Source organism: Triturus cristatus, chromosome 7 (assembly GCF_964204655.1).
Source record: "Triturus cristatus chromosome 7, aTriCri1.1, whole genome shotgun sequence".
NCBI lineage: Eukaryota > Metazoa > Chordata > Amphibia > Caudata > Salamandridae > Triturus > Triturus cristatus.
In genome coordinates this window covers 628,391,561-628,413,159 of record NC_140590.1, presented here as the reverse complement: position 1 = coordinate 628,413,159, position 21,599 = coordinate 628,391,561, and the positions used below count along the sequence as shown (strand labels likewise).

The following is a 21,599-nucleotide window of genomic DNA, read 5'->3' as shown; positions in this document are numbered from 1 at the left end:
ACATTTGTGGGTCTTGTGCCAGAAGTGTGCCAACTCTGTCCTGCTGGGGCTCTAAGTGGCCGGGAGATCTGTATTTCAAAGGGATGGTGAAGAGAGGGAGAGGGTGGTCTTTTTGGGGTAAGATAAGGTGTGATAAACAAGTGAGTGGGAACTGTGGGGTGGTCTGTCTTTTACCATTGCAGATGCACACCACCCAGGACAGATGATAGGGTGAAAGGTTAATCTTTTCTTTTTACAATATCCCTTTCTATTAAGAATGCTTGAGACGTCATAACTTTTAACGCCTTCGTCTTTTTTAATGTATTATTCGTATTTGTGTGATTTTTATAAAGTGTGATCATGGCCCTAGGTCGGTTGAGCACTTCACATTAATACAATCAGGCTCACAGCCAGAAATACATGTTTTTGGGGGCATGGCAGTAGTAACGACAAAAACACAAAGGGATGCTCGACCGAGAGGCTGAGGAAAAGGAACCCCAAAATAAAAGCAGCGGGACACTGCAGGACCAGGGAGAGATTAAAGCCATCGCGCCCTGTCTCGCATCCAGTCCTGGTCTTCCTTCTTGTCACACGCCGCTCAAAAGCAGTGGGACGCTGCAGGACCAGGGAGAGATTAAAGCCATCGCGCCCTGTCTCGCATCCAGCCCGGGTCTTCCTTCTTGTCATACGCCGCTCGCCCCTTTCTCTGCCAGCGACCTCTCCAGCTCCCTCCCGAGGTGCTGCCGCCGCCCCTCATATCCAACTTTCTTCGCTGCTGTCAGCTGCCAGATGTGGCACGTCAGAGCGCCGCACTGGATCTATTGCCAAACCAAAAAAAACAAGAACGATATGCCTGTTAGTGGCCTTTGTAAAGAATTGAGGTGAAATGACACCTAATTCACAAATGCTTTGAAGAGACGCCATGCGGTGCGCGTGCAATGCATTTTGAAGGCACGCGGTGCGGTGCACGTGGAATGCTTTTTGAAGAGATGCTGTGTGGTACGTGTGCTTTACAAGATGGCGTCGGACTGTCTACTATCCGTACTTACGCGTGCATCTTTAGCTTTGGCTGAATAGCGAGAGCAGCCATCATTGTGCATTCGTACGCGTGCATGTTTAGCTTTGGCTGAATCGATTGCAAAAGGCCCTCGCATGGCGAGAGCAACGCATGCGCACTGCTAACGCCAGGCGAGACCTAAACAGAACCCAAAAACAACAAGGCTTCCTTTAGCATTATTATTTCAGCCTTGTGGAGCGCCATGCTCTTGTGATGTATGCTACCAGTTCTCTTCACAGTCTGCCGGCAGAGGAACAACGTCTCTGCACCGTCTGATGTCATTTCTTTTAAGGAGCAGGCAAAGTATCGGCTTCCAGTTCCTAGTACCGATGGACGTCTCACAACAGAAGAGGAAGTGGATTCAAGTCTCTGGACCGCCCCCGTTTCACAACCCAGGCAATTCCTTGTCTGCATGCCATTTCTTCAACAATGCAAGCCCCAGTAGTGGACCGAGATGACATTTTAGAACAAAGGTTTCTTCATAGCTCCCAGCATACAATATCGAGATGTGGTTCGAAATTAGCGCTGTGCTTGCCCCCAGGTATTATTTTAGCATGCATACTGCCTGCTCTAGCATTTCCCATGTGCTGTGTGTGGATAAAGTCCCAGTTGTTTACTTTTACTACTGCTGCACAAGAGTCATTTATATAGATTTGATCCAGTAATTCCCACAGCGGATTGTTTTTGCAGCCATTCGATTCTGTCAGAGGTGTCTATAGACAAGAAATCTTCCAGGGATGTTCTGTAAATTAGTGCTGCATTGATGTCCATAATTTCTTCCAATCTCGCTTCTCCTCTGATGAGTAAACTATTGGAAGGACACATTAATAGACATTGTATGGAGATTCTAGAGTCCAGCAGGATCATAGACTCCTCCCATTCCGGGTTCAGACCCATGCATAGCACTGACACTACTCTCCTAGTGGTCACTGACTATATCAGATGCTCTCAGAATAAAAATCAGCCTTCACTGTTGGTTCTGCTTGACTTATTGGTGACTTTTAACATGGTATCTCCCCCCAGATTGCTCCAGAGACTGGAGGAGATAGGCATTTGTGGCACAGCTCTGTAATGGTTTACGAGTTTCCCATCTCATCGAATCCAGACCATCAATCTGGGTCCGTTCAGATCCCGCACCATAGATGTCAACAAGGGGGTGCCTCAGGGCCCATGTCTTAGCCCTACACTATTCAACATCTATGTAGCCTCCCTTACAAAAACCATCAGAGCTTACAGATTTACACCTCTTTCATATGCAGACAATACTCAACTTCTTATCTCCTTTGATGGTGACCACCTCACTATGAAAGCACGTTTTGCATTCGGGGTGAAAGCCATCTCGGCATGGATGGCTGAGAACTTTCTGCAGCTAAATGCTAGCAAAACTGAGATCATGCTCTTCAGCAGAGCCCAATTGCTCTGGTCCCCGGATTGGTGGCCAACAGTTTTGGGCTCTGCACCTACCCCCAAATCTACAGTAAAAAATCTGGCCGTTCACATGGACCAGACTTTTACTATGAAAGATAAGGTAGTGGCCACCACTGGCACCTGCTTTCATATGGTTTTCCTCTTCTCCCACTTTCAGTGTGCAAAATCTTAGTTCAGGGGCTCCGGTAATCAGCCGCCTGGACTTTGTAATGCCCTCCTAGCTGCCGCAAATAAGTCTCTATTTAATAAACTTCAAGTGGTCCAAAATGCAGCAGCCCACCTTCTCCAAAATATGCTGGCCAGATCAGCCTCTACTCCCCTTTTACACTCACTCCATTGGCTTAATGTTCTTATAGCTTCATAGTTGAGCACTATATAAAACGAAGGAAACTGCTTTCGTTCTGTATGCTTCAGGGTAAAGACCCACCGATATTTGTCTTACAGCGCAGTATAAGCCCTAAATTTGGGTTCATGTTAATTACTTTCTTTTCAAGCTGCTTTCTCTGGGCTAGTTTATGGTTGAAGGAAATGTCCAAGTAATTAAAATGACTCTTTTGCACCAGAACAATTTTGTTTACTTGAGAGATACTCTGCAGCTTTGTATTTTGGATTATAACTGTGAATATTTTTTTTTACTAACATTGATGGTCAATTCTTTGTGTTACAATAAGTTTCACACCTTTCAATAAGCGATCCAGTTCTGTCTATGATAAAATAACTGCATAGTCGAAAAGAAGAATTGAGATGTTTTCTTTTTCTGAAGATGGCACTTCCTGCTTCAACTCTAGTAGGTAGTTGGTGGCTACATCATTTACAGTGATTGAAGAGGAGGGGTGCTAGTAGACAGCCTTCCTGCACCCCCTCGCCCCCACTCCTATCTTCTTTTCGGACGTCAGTAGTACATTCCCCTGCTGGGCCATAACTCACTCAGGCGGTAGTTCACTATGCAAGGAAGCATTCCCAGGCTACGTAATGTTGACCAAATATTAAAGTTATTTATCAAATTGAAGGTTGTATTAAGCTCAATGAAGACCAAATAGAGCAATTCTTTCCTTTAATTTCAGGTGCTTTGTGCTAATCACAAAGCGCCTCATGGCCCAATAGAGTGTGCCAATCCCCAATTAAAAAATCTCCTTAAAAAGGCTATATAATTTTCCTTGAGCTGTGTCCATTCTTTAGCTACTCAAATAGGAGTTTAAAATATATTTTCCCTGCTCCTTCGAGCAATGATATGGATTGGGAGTTCCATGGCCCTGACCATGATCCTTTCTCAAAAATTGGGTCAGTTACTGCTAGTTTCCAGGATCGCAGCACTTCGCTGATTTCAGGATTGTGTTGAGAAATAGAGGGACCCACATGTCAACCCGGCTATAGTTAACATCAGCTGGGAAATTGTCATGGCCGGGTACTTTATTTTGTTTTTGAGTGTGGATTGTACTAATCATTTCTTCCTCTGAACTTTGGCTTGGTATTAGGGGACTGTAGGACATACCCTATTATTTTATTGGTGCTTTTTCCTGGTATTTGCTTGCGCACTAAAGCTCCTCTCTGGTCGTGGATCGTATAGAGCGATGAGAAGTGATCCAGCCATTCAGCTGGCCGTATGCCCTGCTTTAGGTTCATTGGTGAACCAGAGCTACCCTATCTAACGATTTACCAGAATCTTCTTGAGTCTCTCTCCTTTGGTGCCCTTCTTACTATATCCTGTGCTTTACTCTGAGATGCCTTCTTCTTTATTATTATTATTTTTTTATACTTGGCTGAGCAATTTTAACTTATCATTCCTGGTTGCTTTGTCTTTCAATGTTGGGTTCAAGTCCTGCTTTTTCCTGAGAAATTCAGCATCAAACCAATCTAACTCGTCCAGCCTATTTTATTTTTTATGTTTGGTTAGCTTTTCAAAATATGTAATTAAAAGATGACTTTTCCTGTTGTAAAATTATTTTCAACTGGTTCCTTGACAATTCATTCATATGGGGCTGGAGTTTTGCAGGTTGACATCTCTTGGTCCACATATTACCATTAAATGCATTACCTGTAGATAAATGTATTGCTTTTGGCTGTATTATAGCTTGCTATTCTGGAGTAACAATAAGGGTGTCATGGCTGCTCTGTGGTCTTTGGTGAACACTCTTATCTGATACCTTATCCTAACTCGTTGTGTTCCGGAGTCGTGGCAAAGGTCGTTTCCCAAATAAAATATAATCCATGAAGCTCCTACCATTATTCCCTCTGAAGGTGTCAGTCAGTCAGTCAAAACACTTTATTCGATTAATTAAAATCATAAAAGTACAAAGTTCATACAAAAAAAGCAATCCAGGACATATACTGTGCCAATGCAATTACAATAGGTCCACAGAATTAAAATAACATACAAACATACATAAAAAGCAGACATTAAAAATTGCTCAATGATTGCACAGGTTGGGTAAAGTTTTCGCTTTGCAGCGCATAGCTGCCACCAAGAAGTTTGCCACACTAAATATGATACGAGTGCTACTCAGCTGTTGAAGAAATAACAATGCAGGTCTAACTTGTAAAAAGCCGGCTTCCTTCAAAATTGGGAGCAGATATTTTTTGCGGCTTACAGTGTAGAACTCGCAAAACATAATAAAATACAGAGTGTCTTGGGATGAAAAATCATCACAATGGCATGGCATACTACATTCGGGCCTTCCCCAGGACGAATAAAAACAAAGTGAGTAGTGGATCAGATTAAATCTAAATCTCAGCAATAAAAATCTATGAAATGGATTGGAAACAATACTTAAATAGGGTTCCAACGAAGGAGATAGGAGAAGCATAAAATGCGCTCTCACGCTAGGTTTTAAAAGTTCACTCTCTTCGCGATCCAATGTGACCCTATCTAAAAAAGACTGCTTAATCCAAGCAATGTCTGCCTTGACTATAAGTGATGGGGACGAAAAAAGCTCAGGGCGCCCAAGGCGAGAGAACGCCGCTCTGACGTACTCCAGCCAGGGTATTCTTTTAGCGTAATCCAAGGCTAAAATGTCATTCAGGATCCGATGGTTAAGAGTGATTTCCTGGTTTAACCAGGTTTTCACCCAAAATAACAATGGGGCCATCTTCAGCTTATCAGTAACATAACCTAAACCAACCTCCGCATGATTGGAAAAAACAGGGGTTGATTGGGGAACTGAAAGCAAATGTCGCAGGAATCTATTTTCCACTACTTGGATCATATCCTGCGTGATGTACCCCCACAGAGCCGCGCCATAGGAGGCAATAGCCAGGCTTTTTGAAGTGTAAACTTTCAGCAGGGCCTCCATTGGTCTTGCCCCCAGCTTTTTTGCAAAACTCAGCAGCGCTGAGGTAGACCTGGCTACAGAGTTACGTTTATGCTTGATTTGCGGGCCCCAGGAGCCATTCTCATCGAAGAGAACTCCCAAATAGCAAAAAAACTTTACCCTGGTAATCTCTTCCCCATTACAAAATAAAGATCTAGAATTAATCTTTTTGCTCTGTTTCCCCACCACCATAAAATGGGATTTCTTTATATTCACCTTAAGATCTAGAGCAGCCATAAAGGCACCAAAGGCATCCAACAGTCTCTGGAGCCCCACAGCAGTGCGGGCCAACAGGACAGCGTCGTCCGCGTACAGAAGAACTGGTACAACCAGTTCCCCCACACGCGGCGCATCCGCTCTCGGGACCCCCAGAGACCTTTCCAGGCCGTTAATATAGATAGTAAAGAGGAGTGGGGCAAGGATACACCCCTGCCTCACCCCTCTCTCTGACTTAAAATGCTTAGTGCATTTCCCATCCTGAGTGACCCTCCCTGATGCAGAAAGGTCCTGGTGCAGTGCTGCAAGAAAACTTACTAAAGGAGGGTCAATACCTAGTTCCAGCATGATAGACCATAACTTGGACCGATTAACTAAATCAAAGGCAGAGGACAGGTCCATGAAAGCCATGAAAAGGGACCCGTCCTTCGCCACCGTATATTTGCTAATTAAAAGCTGAAGATTTAGACATTGATCCAGAGTCCCCCTATTCGCTCTAAACCCATATTGGAGGTTAGACAGAATACCCTGACTGTCTAAAGCATCCCTGAGTTTAACAAGTAAGACCCTGCCCAGGATCTTAACCGCAGAGTCTAACAGGGAAATGGGTCTATAGCAGGAGGGATCACCACGTTGGCCCTTTTTAAAAATTGGGATATTAATGCAGTAGCCCACGAAGCAGGGAACCTGTAACTCGAGACAGCATTAAAAACATTGACTAAAATCTTTGCCCATAGACTAGGAGAAAAGCCATATAGGTCTACTGGCACTCCGTCAGGGCCCGGCGCCTTGTTACTAGCAGAATCCTTAATGGCTCTTTCCACATCCAACTGCTCAAAAAATAAACAGGGCATGGAATGGAGTGCTGGAGGGATGGTGCTACTAGTGGGACTAGAACCACATGCCCCGTAGATTTTACTAAAGTAGTCGTACCATAGCTCTTCCTGAATAACACAGTCCTGGGTGGTGCCCTCGAAATCCGAGAAAAAAGGATTATTAATTGTAGCCCAGAACTTCCCACTGTCCCGAAGGACATCAATAGATAAAAGGTTGTCCCAAGCTTCTAATTTTATTGCCTTTTTCCTTTTGGCAATTGCCTCTTTATAGGCCCTTCTCGCATGTGAAATTGCCCCCCTATCCCTAGGGCTATTTTTTAACGCCTCAAACAAAATCCTATGGGCCCTAGAGCAACTCCCATCAAACCATCTAGTGGGATTACTACCTTGGCGAGTATTGGTGGAAGTCAAATCCCTGGAGATCTGTGAACAAATAGCCTCGAAGGCCCCTACCACCTCCTCTGGAGTAGAGTTATCATTCAAACAAGTGGCCCAGGGCCCATCCATTTTAGCACAAAGCTCCTCCAAAAAGGATGCAGGGACCACCTTAGCCCATTTGACCCTGCGACCCTGGTCTTTCACAATCAGGGGAAGATCTCTTTGGCAAGCATGGCTCAAACCACCCAGGCTCTTCGGCAAAACCAACTCCAGAAATACCGGGTTATGATCACTATGGGCAGATGGAACAACTTTGTAAGCTAAAACCCTAGCTAAAACGCCAGAGGACAAAAAAATATAATCTATTACTAAGCCCAGGGTAGAACCTTTAAACGTAATAGCCCTACCCCCAGCCTCTATAAGATTAGACTCAAAAATGTTGGTGGTGGCAAGGAAAACCTCGAGGGCCTCCCCCTGCTATGTATGCTCAAAATGAGGAGCCACAGCGCCTGCAGGCCCCTCATGGGCTTCATGGGGCCTCACATAACACTCACCAACACAGGGATGAAAATTAAAATCGCCCATGAGGACGATCTCGGAAGCGGTGTTTTGTTTTTGACTGTAGTCTAGCATAAAAGATTGCAAGATGACCACATGTTGAATAAGGTCAACGCCGTCTCTAGCATTATAAAAATTGATTAATAAAATTTTCAGGGTGTGGGAAACAAGCCATTCAACACAGAGAAAATTGTTTGACCCAGAGGCCAAACGAGTGAATGTGCCCACCAAATGGAGTGAAAAAAGAAGCAATAAACCCCCTTTGGCACGACCTGCCCCTCCCATGACTGCCGGTACCACAAAACTAGAGTAACCATCCAGACAAAGGTTACTTGAAGGATCCCAAGTTTCCTGCATGGCAATAATATCATGTTTGCCTAGGAAATCGAGCCAGGATGGGTCCGCTCTTTTAGAACTGGACCCAGCCACATTCCAGCTATTTAATTTACAACTGGCCCCACCATCAGAATTATCAATACGAGGATCAGCTATCTGAGCCGAGTCTGTCAGTCAATCGTTATCTGCCAAGTCTGACAGTGGGGAATAATAATTATTCAGAATCAAATTAGAGGAATGGGGCAGCAAAACATTATTAGGAAGCTGATGATCTCCAGTCATTAGCGGTACCCCAGAATTTTGACACCCCGCCGGATAAGGCAATCTAGACCAGGGATGGTGCTTCAAGGGTGGCAGGGGGAGGGTATTTATGACTGTGTAAACCGAAAAAAGGTTTGGATGCGGGTGGGTAGAAAAACCCTAGGGGGACTGCTCTCATTCCCCCCTGCCCTACCTCAGACCCATCCCAAAACAGTCTGTCTGCAATATTTGGTCTATTGAAATTAACAATTACACAATCACCCACCAGCCGCTTCGGTCGTCGCCCAACCCACCCCACCCTTCTAGCCATAATGATATTAGGGGAGATATCCAGGCCGCCACAGCTAAAGGCTGTGCACCAAGATCTAGTTAACCTCAATGGGTCATGCGTAGGTTCCATCGCACCCTCGCGGAGCGGGGGTACCCCGACAAAAACAGCCACCAAGGGGGCCGATTCCGGGGGAAGGTCAAGTGTAGCCTGACTACCCCTATCCTGTTTCATGCTCCGGCCTAAGGACTGGGGAACAACATTACTAGCCACACGCGGCATATTACTATAGGTATGGTTGGCTAATAGCGGCTGTACATTGAGAGGGGGAGGATCCAAGCTCAGCTCCCTACCAGGGGTGTTGCCCGGCCTTGGTGAGCGTAATTGAATCATTGGCCCAGAAGAAACTCCCATGCCCCTCTCTGGCCTAGATTGGCTATACGTAGCCTGACTAGCCCCCACTTGATGTAGACTAAACTCTTTAATGGAGGCTACCAAACTAGAGCATTTATTAAGCAGGTCGGCCACGCAGGCATTCAGTGTCTCAACAATGTCTTTAGCAATGCCCACCAGTAAAGGTTCTAATCGTGAGGAAATTATGTTTTCTAATAGGTCCACCGTAAGGGTCCCTAATTGCCCCTCAGGAGTCAACACAGATTTTGGGGGTTTGGGCGGATTCGAACTCTTCTTCTTACAGTTCCTCGCGGCTCCTGCAATGCCATGGGCCTGTTGCTCCAGTTGATCTGCCACACCCTGGGTAAAAATAACAGGATCCCTTACTGTGGGTGAATTAGACACAACCACTACGGGTTCCAGAGGTATGCTGGGTACAGCCACACAGTCACTAGGATCACAGAGCAAAATAGGAGGTACCAGGCCAAGTTCCTGTTCTGCGTTAGCGATTTCTTTAGATAACACCCCCACAGCAGAAGACCAGTATGAAATTATACAGTCCGATTTTCTGGGGACCTTCGCTTTCTTCCCACTCCCCTCCAATGACGCTGCTTGTTTGCGCTTACCCATTGTGGAGCGTTAGGGGGATTGCCCGACCCGGCCTCCTTCGGCCTCTGACGGGCGCGGACGGGCCCGCCCTTGGCCCGGGCACGCCCGCGCGCGTCCCGCGCTGCGTTAGCCCCCGCGAAGTTTTAAGGGCTCCTGGCGCCCTCCAGTGACGCCGGGTAACTGTGAGGCCTTCTGGGGATTGTAGTCCGCTGGTCAACTGGCCGTTCCCCTCACGGCAACGGTGGAAGCGGTGCTGCCGTTCCCCTCACGGCTCCGCTTGAAGGCAAAATGCAGCCGTTTCCCTCATGGCACCTGCAACACAGGTAAGCGCGTCCCTCTGAAGGTGGTTTTGGCAGGGGTATGGGACTTGGTACACTCCTTCAGGGTGCGTACGCCTCCTTGTGTCAATAGGGTTACCAATTGGGTTCCCCTTTTTGATCCACGAAACCAGGGCATACTTAGTTCTGGTAGGGTCCATGTGACATCCTCATTGAATAAATTTAGATGCATGTGTTTCAAATAAGCCTATATGTGGCTTTGTATTGAAATCACCACATACTAAGTTGGTCCTATGCTTGTCTGGCTTAGTTGCATCTCTTGAATCTATTATTCCAGCTTCAGGGGTTTTGAAAATGTGATCTTTTTCCTTGCTTTGAATAGGTGGATAATGGACATTATAGATGTCAAGGAGCTGGTTGCCAATTGCTGAGGCAATTTGTTGCGAGAAACCTCCAAACATTTGGTATGACTGAATATTATCCGGAAGAATCGCAGAAGTCCAAATTACAAGACCACCTCTGGGGCTAGCTTTCCTGCCCCTTTTTGTCCAGGATAATAGATGAGGTGTAACCATCCAAAAAGCTTTCATCATATGCCCAACTTTCTTGGAGACAACAGATTAGAAAGGTTTTTATGTAGGCAATCCAATCCGTGGCTTCTGTTTTTTTGTCTGAGCACTGCAATGTTCCAGTTTAAGAGAGAGATTAGATTCTGCAGATAAAGTCCTTCCTGGATTTTCTGGCTCTCAGTAGAAGGGCTGACCATCGGACACAGGGCATTCTAAATCAATCACATATATATTGCTAGGAGGCCCCTGCTGGGAATACTTTGAGTTGGGTATTGTAGAGACAAGAACAGGTATCGGACTACCCCAGCTTTAGGCGGTGATGTATCTATTTCGACTGAGCCTTCCAATTCTACAATACTGTAGGTATATTGCATATGGCTGTTATGTACAATTTATACCTTGTTGAAACTTAAATAAAAAGTGATTAATGAAAATAAAATAATCTAATTGCTAAAGGCCTGGTTTATAATGTAGGTTTCTACCTGCAAATTAACTCAATTTTCAACTGCCATGGATTTCACAAAGGTTTCCACAATGCTCCTGGGAATCTTTGACACAGATTACCAGGTGGGGTTGTTAAATTAATTTGTGGAATCCACATTATTGGTCTGTTTCCATTCATAACTGTGTGAATGTGCATGTTATACATTCTATTGCACTTCAAAGCTTTTCTTTTTTCGTTGTTTTTCCCTGAGGATTTTATTTCATGTGGAAGAACCACTAACTACATCCACACAAATTTGGAGATGACATTTCTCATTCTCACCATGTATTCAGATTACTGCTGCCCCTTGGCAGCAATACATTTCTGACACTATCCAGGGTGAGAATGTGCCTCACTAAAGATTAGAAATGTGCACAAATACAAATTATTGTGGGTATTCACTAACTTCTCAAGGCATAAAATACCCTTGTAAGTATGTAATAGTGCACCATATTGGTGTAACGCTATAGGCAAATATATCATGTAGTATGTGGAATATCACATTTTATGAATACCAGATATGAATTTACACTTGCAACAAGAGCTGTTTTCACATCCAAGTCTGTTCTGTGCCTGAACCTAACTATAACGTCTCTGTAACCTTCATTTTTTTCAGGGAATATTTATCTAGCTATCGATATATATGGATATATATATTACCTACTGGCGGTCGCCAGTAGGTAGTTATAGTTAGGACCACGTTTCCATAGGAAAACCTCAACATTCTATTTTGAATAACTTTGGCGCCGGTCGACGAATCCTCGCGAATTTCTCAAAATAGGTGGGGCGCTACGCTCCGCTCCTACCCTGAAAGTCTCGGGGGGATCCGTCAAGCGGGGGCTGAGATAAAAGGGGGGTCCCAAAACGCGTTTTTCCCATGCATTTTTCCATAGGACCTTTAGAACGAGCTACAGCCCGAACGGCTGAACAGAATTACTCAAAATCTGGCAGAGAGGTAGTCCCTAGGTCAAGGAAGTGCCTTTTGTAGGTTTGGTGTAAATCTGTTCAGTAGATTCTGAGAAAATAGCCTTTAAATCAATATATATATCTGAGCCCGCTTACGGTACGCTTACCGTACGCTTACGGTAAGCGTACGGTGGCGTGCGCGAGCGCGATTCTGATTGGCTCTTAGATCTTAGTAAACATTCGAATCGGCCGAAACCAGGAAGCGGCGGCCGCCATTTTGTGTATTTCACTCTGAAAAAAAAGAGTGAAAACAAGGAAAGGGGGCAATGAGGAGAGTTACAGACCCCCTAACATTTGTAAGGGGGTCAAAGAAGGTCAGAAAAGTACAAAAAAAACATTTATTGATTTTAAAAAAAATCACGGGGTACGCGTACGGTAAGCTTACGGTAAGCGTACGGTAGAAAAAAAAAAAAAAAAAAATGAAAATCAGATTTAAGTGTTTAGATATTAGGGGGCTCTAAAAAGAGCCGTTGTGTTTATGAAATGATTTTTTAGTGGTACCTACAAGTAAGTACCGATGCAGAGTCTAAGGTTCAAGAGGAAGACTCTGTTCCCTTCATCATTGAAGTGCACACCATCTCCTCTATAAATGTCTTGCATGTCATAACGCAAGTTGTTGTGGTAAATGGCACCCATACCATAGTCACGGAGGAAAGCAGAAACAGATTTGTTGACGTGCTTTCTTGCTTTGTCATCGCACCGCGTGCCCACCGTGCGTGCACGGCACTAACTGCGTAAAGTGGGCGCGCGGTGCGCGAAGCGCACCGCGTGCTCACTGTGCGCGCACGGTGCGCGAAGCGCACCGTGCGCGCACGGAACGAACTGCGTTAAGTGGGCGCGCACGCCACGAATGGCGTAAAGTAACTTAGCATTTAAAAAACCGTACAAATTCACTGAAAAAACCATAGGTTTCACACACGTTATAGTTAGGAATTAGCATTTAAAAAACCTTGCAAATTCACTGAAAAAACCATAGGTTTCACACATGTTATAGTTAGCGGAAATTTTACTGATAAAAAACCAATGAAATTCCCCCGTTATAGTTAGTGCAGGCAACTATAACTCACGCGACCGCAATCTTCTGCTGATGACATATGTGTCTTTATGAAAAAAAAATATTTGTAATATATGTATAGCTAAAAATGTATGGAAGAAGACATGGGCAAATAAGTGTCTAAATACAGTATTAGCATCAGCAGAGGATTGCGGTCGCGTGAGTTATAGTTGCCTGCACTAACTATACCGGGGGAATTTCATTGGTTTTTTATCAGTAAAATTTCCGCTAACTATAACATGTGTGAAACCTATGGTTTTTTCAGTGAATTTGCAAGGTTTTTTAAATGCTAATTCCTAACTATAACGTGTGTGAAACCTATGGTTTTTTCAGTGAATCTATATAACACCTCAGCTTCCAAATGCAAATGCCAAATGCCGTAAACCCTTGTTCACTGGCTTGCATTGACAACAGAGGCAGCATAAAGTTTAGGAACACCTTTATTTAATTAACACAGTCCCGCCCCAATGGGCGTCACCAGGCAAGGCATTGTGTTAATGATAGTCCATGTGCCAGCGATGACTGCAGTTTCATTCAAACCCAAGTTTTACGATCTATAACATTTCTGCACTTGAGTTTAACTTTGATGCACAACATTTTTTAGGCTCTATATTTATAGAATTATATACCGTACGGCTTATGATGAGAAAAACTGACTTTAAAATAAAAAAAAAAATGTCATGTGGCAGACCTCAGCGGGAGACATGGCGGGTTTCTCCTACAAGCGGATTCATTTTGGTTGCGTTTACCCTTTCCTAGCTACTTCTGAAGGGATAGAAATAAGACTCCGGCTCTACTTGCCTTTTCCCCTCATATTGTATTTAATTGAATAGAATGTGATACAGAATGAGGCTGACTAGGGAAGATGGAACACTTTATTTCTGGGGCTGAAAGCGATGCTTGTAATACTGTATGGCCATTCTGTCAAGAATGCTCAGCTGGATAAATACATTGAATTGTGCAAGCTGTAGGTGAATAGGATGCGGTTAGTTCTTCAAAATCACAGGCCATGCAAGAATCTAATATATCTGGTTCGCCTCATGTTGATTTGAAAGTGTATTGTGCCACAAAGAAAAGGCAGCTTGCTTCTGTAGTTTGTGTAAATCTTTGTCCCATAAATAATCATTTGTGGAAGCCTCACTCATAGTGAGTGGTGGATGTGATAAAGTGCTTAATCTGAAGTGAGCAGGAAACCTGATTACAGGCAAATCCAGTGTACTTTCCAGATCTGCAGAGTGCTCATCTGTTGCATATTCTCTCATGCCGCGCCACAAGCCTTTTCATGCTTCTTTAAAAGTATATTTCTAAGAGATGAAATATTTTGAGTCCTCTAATAACCTCGGATATGTGTTCGCTTCGACCAGCAGGCACGGCTCGGGGTTGAGGGCGGGGGGGGGGGGGGGTGGGGGGTGGGGGAGGGACAGGAGAGGTAGGGGGAAGTGGGGTGCAAGGAGTTATAGAAAAAAATATAAAACTAACCTCCTTACCGCGTCTCTCCTCGTCATCGTCCTCAGGCTTCCAGCTCCCCTAAGCCAATCACAACGCTGCAATGCAGCATTGTGATTGGTCTGAGCGCCGTGGTTTGGTGCTCAGCCAGGGAATGGGAGTCTGGGCATGTTCTCCACCTGGGTGGATAACATGCAAAGTATGCATGACTGGGCCGGCCAATCAGTCATTGCGCACTTACAGAGTGCCCACCACTTACCCTCCCTGCTCTGAGAGCAGAGCAGCCCCCCACAGAGAAGCCACAGCAATAACAAATAAAATGATAACAAGTTATTATCATTTTATTTTTCCTTTCTTTCTATTGCTGAAAGCAGTGGGGTGACGCTCCTCCACCTTAGCGGAGGAACCACCACTGGCTTCGTCCCGGCATTTGCTGGAGCTGTGCTTGCGTATTTTTGAAAAACGCTATTGGGATTCAGACTTTTGCGTAGCCTGTTCACTGGATTGCGAGCATTGCTCTTCGGATAGAGAGGGCTGCAGAGGCGACTTGCCCCACTGATAAAAACAGTGGTATGTATTTCATTGTTACTTATTGCTTGCAGTGATGTTAGGGTGAGGTAGATGTTTGCAGAGCTCACTGCTTTTCACAGTACTCTCGGGGTACCAAATTTTATTACCTTTATTTTAGTAAACAGCTCGATGTTGTTGAAAGTGCTTCCTGATGGGCTGGAAATTTGCAACTCTGCAAAAAATCCTTTTTAAAATGTAGCCAATGTCCCTTCCCTCTAACATCTGGAGTTTCCTGGAGCTTCTGGAATAGAAGCAACTGAGTTGTACTGTGGAAATGTACCTTTTTAGGGGTACACTGGTGCAGGGTCACCCTCTTGTCCACAGGTCCAAAGACTAACAAAATAGAGATCAGCACTGGAGTTGGAATAAATAACAAGTTTAATAATCACTCATGAGTGGGACCACGTCCACACAGCACTCTCAAGTGCTGTAAGGAGGTAGTACCCTGAAGTCACAGAAAACAGGTCTTTTATACAGGTTTTCTGCAATGTAAGCATGTGAACAGAAATAGGAAGAACAAGTTTTAGGAATAACTATCAGCAAACAAGGGTAGATGAATAACCATGTGGTCACCAAAGTGGGAGGGGGGAGCAGGAATGCTTATGGCAGCAGTAAATGGTCGACAGTTAACATCTGAGACCAGGTGCACTGACAACCATAAAACCTCAGCACGTACACTGCTTTAGCTGAGTCAGGAAGTCAACAAAAATAGATAACACAAGCAGAGTGAAAAGACTAAAGAATTATGAAGGAAACTTAAATGAACACCATATCCAAAATGGCTGTTGCTTATGCTAAGTAAAATATTGCACGTTTTCCACAGTGAAACCTAAAAATTGCTACTGACCACTGAAAGGCAGACTCAAAAACTAGACGCGTAGAAGAGAAATCTAGCAAGAAAAAATGGAAAAGTGCTCCAAGATCTGTACATGTGATGACGAGATAGTCAAAAGATTTAGATTTATAAAAGATACAGACTTGAGCATCTTTTCAGAAGTCAAAAGTAGATGAAGTACTTATAAAACGAAGTCATAGTGATGCATCAGGAGCATTGGGTTAGAAATTATTAGGATCCAACTGATATGCCCAGAGTAGTGAAATCTGCTTTTTTTGGTAAGGTTGCCCAAGAGAGAGACTTTCATGGTCTTAGTCTTCTGAGCCAGGCCGATGATCAGTGCTGAAAAATAAGGATGGATGGCTGGCAGTCAGTCAACTCCGCTGGGGATGAGAAGACTGAATCCATTGTTCTATTGTGTGACTGTGATTCTTGGTTTCTCCTCTCTCCAGTACCCGCAGGCTGTCTTAACCATTATAGTAGTCAGGATAATCTTACAGTGAACCATTAAAAAAGATGTTATTGTGATTGGGGAGCCTTATTCCCTACTTTAGGATTCCCTTTCACGTTCTGCATATCTCATCCTGACCGCTGCTCTTGTCGTCTAACATTAAGTTGACACTACTTTGTGGGCAACAGACCGATTTCAATATGTATCATTGAAAATTGCCTGCATAAAGGTGTCCTTCGGAAATTTTGATGGCACAAATGAAGAAGAGCCTTCCTTAGTAGGAGTTCAGGAAAGCAGAAGTTGTCTGGTGATCTGGCAAACCCATGCTCTGTCATTGTAAGGGTACTGTATATCAGCCAGCACTGCAGTCCTTCATTGTTCATGTCTGGTTGCTGGTCAGTGCTTGATGCAATGACCTCAATCACCAGCCACTTGAGACCGACCCTGTTTTATCTATCTCATATTGCGGACGGACTCAGGCCGTTGACATAGACGGAGCATCTGCTCATTCAAGTTCTGCAATGTAACCTGCAAAGACTCTAGTAAAGTCATTCTCTGGGATGGTTCCTCTTAGCAGCAGCTCCTGCAGGGATAATTAGAACCATGACAGTGTACCGCTTTCAGGAAATAGTGGTAAGCCGTGTGACAGTCCCCGGGCCTATTTAGGATTTGGTTAATATAACCTAACCTAACCTGCCATGCCATACATTAGATTCCGGTATATATGTAAAGGTTTGACCCTAATTACTTAGGTGTTTCTTGTGATTTGATTAAAAAATCTTGTTTTATTGATGTTAAAATTCGGATGTTCTGCCCGCCATTTAGAAAAGTCCATTCTTCTAATAAATAATAAATAAAGCCTGGTACTTGGCAGAGGTCTGTCAAGCGTGACGACATTGCTCTTTTTGTTCAGCTCCAATATTTGTGTTAAATTCATGAGAGCAAAACCAATACTTAAACTGCCAATCTTGCTTGTACTTTTATTTTAGCTGACTCTTTATCTTTAATCTGATGATTTTTTTTTTTTAACGAGGAGTTTCCCTCTCACTAGTTTATGATTTTGAAAATTCTGCGTCAGGGTAAATGGCGCTCTCTGGTTTTGCATTTCCGTATTACAATTTAAGAAACGCATGGTGTGGCTTAAAAACCAAATTGTCTCATGCCTGAACGTTTGCAGTACATCTCCTACCTAGTGCATGCCAAACATGCTGATTCACAGCTACTTTCTATGAGTGCCCGTGCCTTCCTTCAGGCTCAGATTCACGATGTTCCAGCAGTCACATGATTTTGTCATTCATAAAGCTCTTCTTTTTGTGAGGGAACTTACAGGCGGGTGAGCACCATTAGAACACACACTACCTTTGCAAACTCTAGCATACTGAAAATAGGATGACATAACGTGTACTTGTAAAGCGCACGTTCACCCAGAAGGGTATATTGGCGCTTAATAACATATGTTGTTGCCCAACTCAGTGGTACTCGTTTTGTCGACCTCAGAAGGATGAAAGACCGAGTGGAGCCGCCCGGATTTGAACCTGTGACTATAATGTTGAAAACTGGCCCCTACAGTGGATGCATTGGTCCACCAAGCCAACAGATCCGGTTCGACTTTTAGAGTCCTTCCCGAGTCGACCCCACAAATGAAAGCCACACCCAAGACGGGAGACGTAAAACACCAAATCTGGCTGGGAGTGAAATAGCAACAAAACTGAAAATGTTTAAGTTGCCGGAGTAGCTAATCATTCAGGGAATGAGGTTGAAGAAATGTGTGGAAACAAAGCAGTGTCACACTCTCAAAAACTATTCCTTCACACGCACTGGGCAAAGGTTACTAAGAGTAATGCATAATGAATATATTGTAGTCAAACGTTATAATTGTTTTGCATTATTTTGTTGAGAACTCTATAAAGATGAAGAAAACATTTGCAATGAGGTTGTAGGCGAGTACGAGTCTTTTTGATTGAACACTAAAGTGAAATCGTGCCGGTAGTAGACTCAATGTGAGAATACAGTTCCATTAAGTACAGTAAGTCTCCTAATGAGATGAGAGTTTTACAGTGAATGATCGAATTTAAAGGTGGACTATTAATCTGTCCACTAGGGCGGATTAAGAATCTTCGCATAAAATTAGTAGTCGCATATACCCCAATGGTCAAAAATTGGCCCAACCCTGTAACCTGTTAGTGAGTTCATTATCTCGAGTACCGCACAGTTGCCACACTGTTTTACCTTGTTCTACTTTGCTTGTATTGCTCTTGTGCTTCTCTGCATGTCTTAATTCAAAGTCTATCACTTTTTGTTTCCTATCAAGGAGCCTTCTGTTTCCTAATCAGTTGTCTCTAACAACAAGAGCTAATTCTAATGAATGAAAATAGTCCAGAGCTACTGAGGGCTTTGATCATTGTGGCAATAGTTACCACACCAAGAACACCGCAAAATATTCCCCAGGGCAAAAAAGAATTATATAGTAAATCTGTACCATGAGATTATAATAATGCAATTATTCATAAAGAAAATTGTTACAAAAAGAGTAAATTTATTTCACAAAACTATAAAAAATGTCTCAATAAAACCTTATAGGTACACCCTACCCTTCAACTCTTTCACATAAATAATTCAAACAAGACAGACAAGAAGTATATCACTACAATAGGAAACAGAAGAACAAGGAAATTGAACATCAAGGACATAAAGGCTATTTTCCTAGAGTCCATCAGAGAGGTTGAAGCCACAGGAAGAAGTAATCAGTGAAAATCAACCTTTTTAATGCCAAAATGAATCAATGTTTCGGTGCCTTTCACACACTCCATGGTACCATGCCAAAGTAAGGGTCAGTATTTGTTCTTGGAAGTGGTGGCTATCCAAAGGCAAGAAGTATTTTCAACAAACTAATTTTTCTCTCAAAATGACATTAATTACCTAGGTTATTTATCCACACATAATCACAAATGCCATTGTTTCCATAATGCATACCAGAGTACCTATCAAGATAGTCCGTGTATACGCGGCATCTCTGAAATCCTTTTGATCATTTAATCCTTATACTCTACAATCACACCTGTTCTTTTCACTCCCTTTATCAAAAGTATCATAGTTTCCATAGTATATGCTGTAATGAACAGAATCAATCAGCTTAAAAAAAACAACCGATACAATATCCTTGCATATTCATATAGGACATAGCAGTGCAGTGTGGACACAATATTGCCCTCATGTATTGACCACACAAAATACAATAACTATAGTTACTACATCTTGAAGAATAACTAGTAGTAACCACCCAGGTGTATGTCACAAAATCGATTAACAAAATCGCGACATTGCAAAATATCATGTAAAACATATTGACTAATAAAATATCATGAAAGTATGTATGAATACGTAAGTGTAGATTTACTATTCTTAACTCTATGTATTTTTAAAATACATTTATTTTCAAGATAAATAGATGTAGAGTTAAAAATGTAAATAAAATTAAACTAACATATATATACATACCTTCTTGATATTGTAGTGGTCTAGCTAGTGGATACAGTAATTTGGCTGAATGGTATTTAAAACTCAATATTGAGGTAGAACACCAACCAGTCCAAAGCATAAGACCGGATTAATAACAGCAATATCATGAAAAACTTAGTCTAAGTAAAATCCTTTCACCCAAGTAATGACATAACAACCACAGCAGAAAGTGCCTATTGGCACAAAGCAAATACTAACATCTATAAAGCTTGTTAACTTGTTTTGAAGTATCATTCAAAGAGCATCTTTAGTTATGTTTTTCTGTCGAATATGCACTTTCCATATTGGGATAACCCTCTCAAAGAAAATCATGCCTCACTTTGAGCTGGCATCTTTAAAAAGGCTAGACCCACAGTGTTACTTACTATCCTGGATTGTGCTCCAGGGAGCTATTTCTAGGGCACTGGTGCGCTACCAGCAGACCCTGAGCTACGAGTTGGAGAGCCCGCTTCCAAATGCTCAAGTCTTTCTTAAATATGCTGCAACGATTTTGTTTTTAAAAAACTATTAGCTAGATGGTTAGTGAATGTTTGGCAGTAGTTTGTGTTGTCTTTAGCATGTTGGTGAAATTCGAGCTGCCCCCTCCAGTTATGCTATTATGTTGCTTGCTTTCATCCTTTGAGTATTTCTCTTTTCACCGACTTTAATCCACGGTCTGTACTACTGTGATCCTATCATTTGATTTACTTTCTTTTGGAGTGATGAGCTTGTTCCCATTGGCTCGATTTATATTAGTTATTAAAAAGTTTCAGGAACTCCTTATGTGGTGTATAGCAGTGATAACCAGCAGTGTGCAGAGGTGATAACTAGCTGTTCCTTCTACACTTGACTGCATTGATTGTGGGCTTCCATAGTTTTAGCAGTGACAATATGGGTGGGTTTGGATATTAGTATCCTCAATAATAACCTCAGTAGGGAGTGTTAAGGGCTTTTAGTCACTACATATGTTACAGGCAATGGTATTGCATGCATACTTCATTTTTAGGTCATTGTCATAGTAATGTGCTAGCCAAGCTCCTGAAATAAGTTAAAATCTATATGCATTCAAAATGTATTCTGTCCTATAAACTTGTAGATTTATCTTGCCGGAAACCTTAGTAATTAGTCGCACTTGCCATGCAGTTCTTCTGTCAAGTTACAAAACATGTACATATTGATCTAACACTGTTGCAAAAAGCTTGCACCAGTTCATGAAATGTTTTTGTCCCACAGGGATGGATGAACGAAATTCACAATTATGATCCTGAAACGTACCATGCCACTTTAACACATTCTGTCTTCGTACGACTGGAAGGGGAAACCTTACGACTATCGAAGCCAAATAAAAATGTTTCCAGAAGAGCGATCTACAATGAATCAAAGCCGGAAGTAACCTATATCAGCCAGAAAATCTACGATCTAACTGACAGCAAGGTAAGAGATGATCTGAACTGTGATGCGGTCAAGTTGCCACATACTCGGTTACGTGATACAGTGATAGTGAGCGTTTGTAAATAAATAGTTCATTTAGTGTTCTTTGAGGTGAAACAGAAGAGTTCAGGTGTAACCATTACATTATTTTCTAGATCTTTAGAATGTAATATTTTGTTGTTGCATGGGTCGCCAAGAATGTGCGCCATCTTATCTCTCTTGCACTGATGTCCCAAAACAGCCCCTTGGCCATTTCCAGCAAGATACTAACGTTCTGTGGACAAAAGCCTCTGCATCAGTGGTGTGGACTTTTGGAGATCTCTCCTAGGATGGGGTGCTTCAGAAATGTACTTGTCCTGTAAAACAAAAGTCACTTGTTCCTTACGGTGC

The 21,599-nt window shown here is 43.0% G+C and overlaps 1 protein-coding gene across 4 annotated transcripts in view; it reads left to right on the top strand.

The window, feature by feature from the left end:
• Positions 1 to 21,599, top strand: part of TEX2 (testis expressed 2) — a 672,400-nt gene that overhangs the window by 353,940 nt on the left and 296,861 nt on the right. For all 4 annotated transcript variants that reach the window (XM_085617239.1, XM_085617240.1, XM_085617237.1 and 1 more), the window contains exon 3: positions 21,012 to 21,212. In XM_085617239.1, the coding sequence (XP_085473365.1) occupies positions 21,012 to 21,212 (201 nt within the window). The remainder of the gene's footprint in view (positions 1 to 21,011; positions 21,213 to 21,599) is intronic.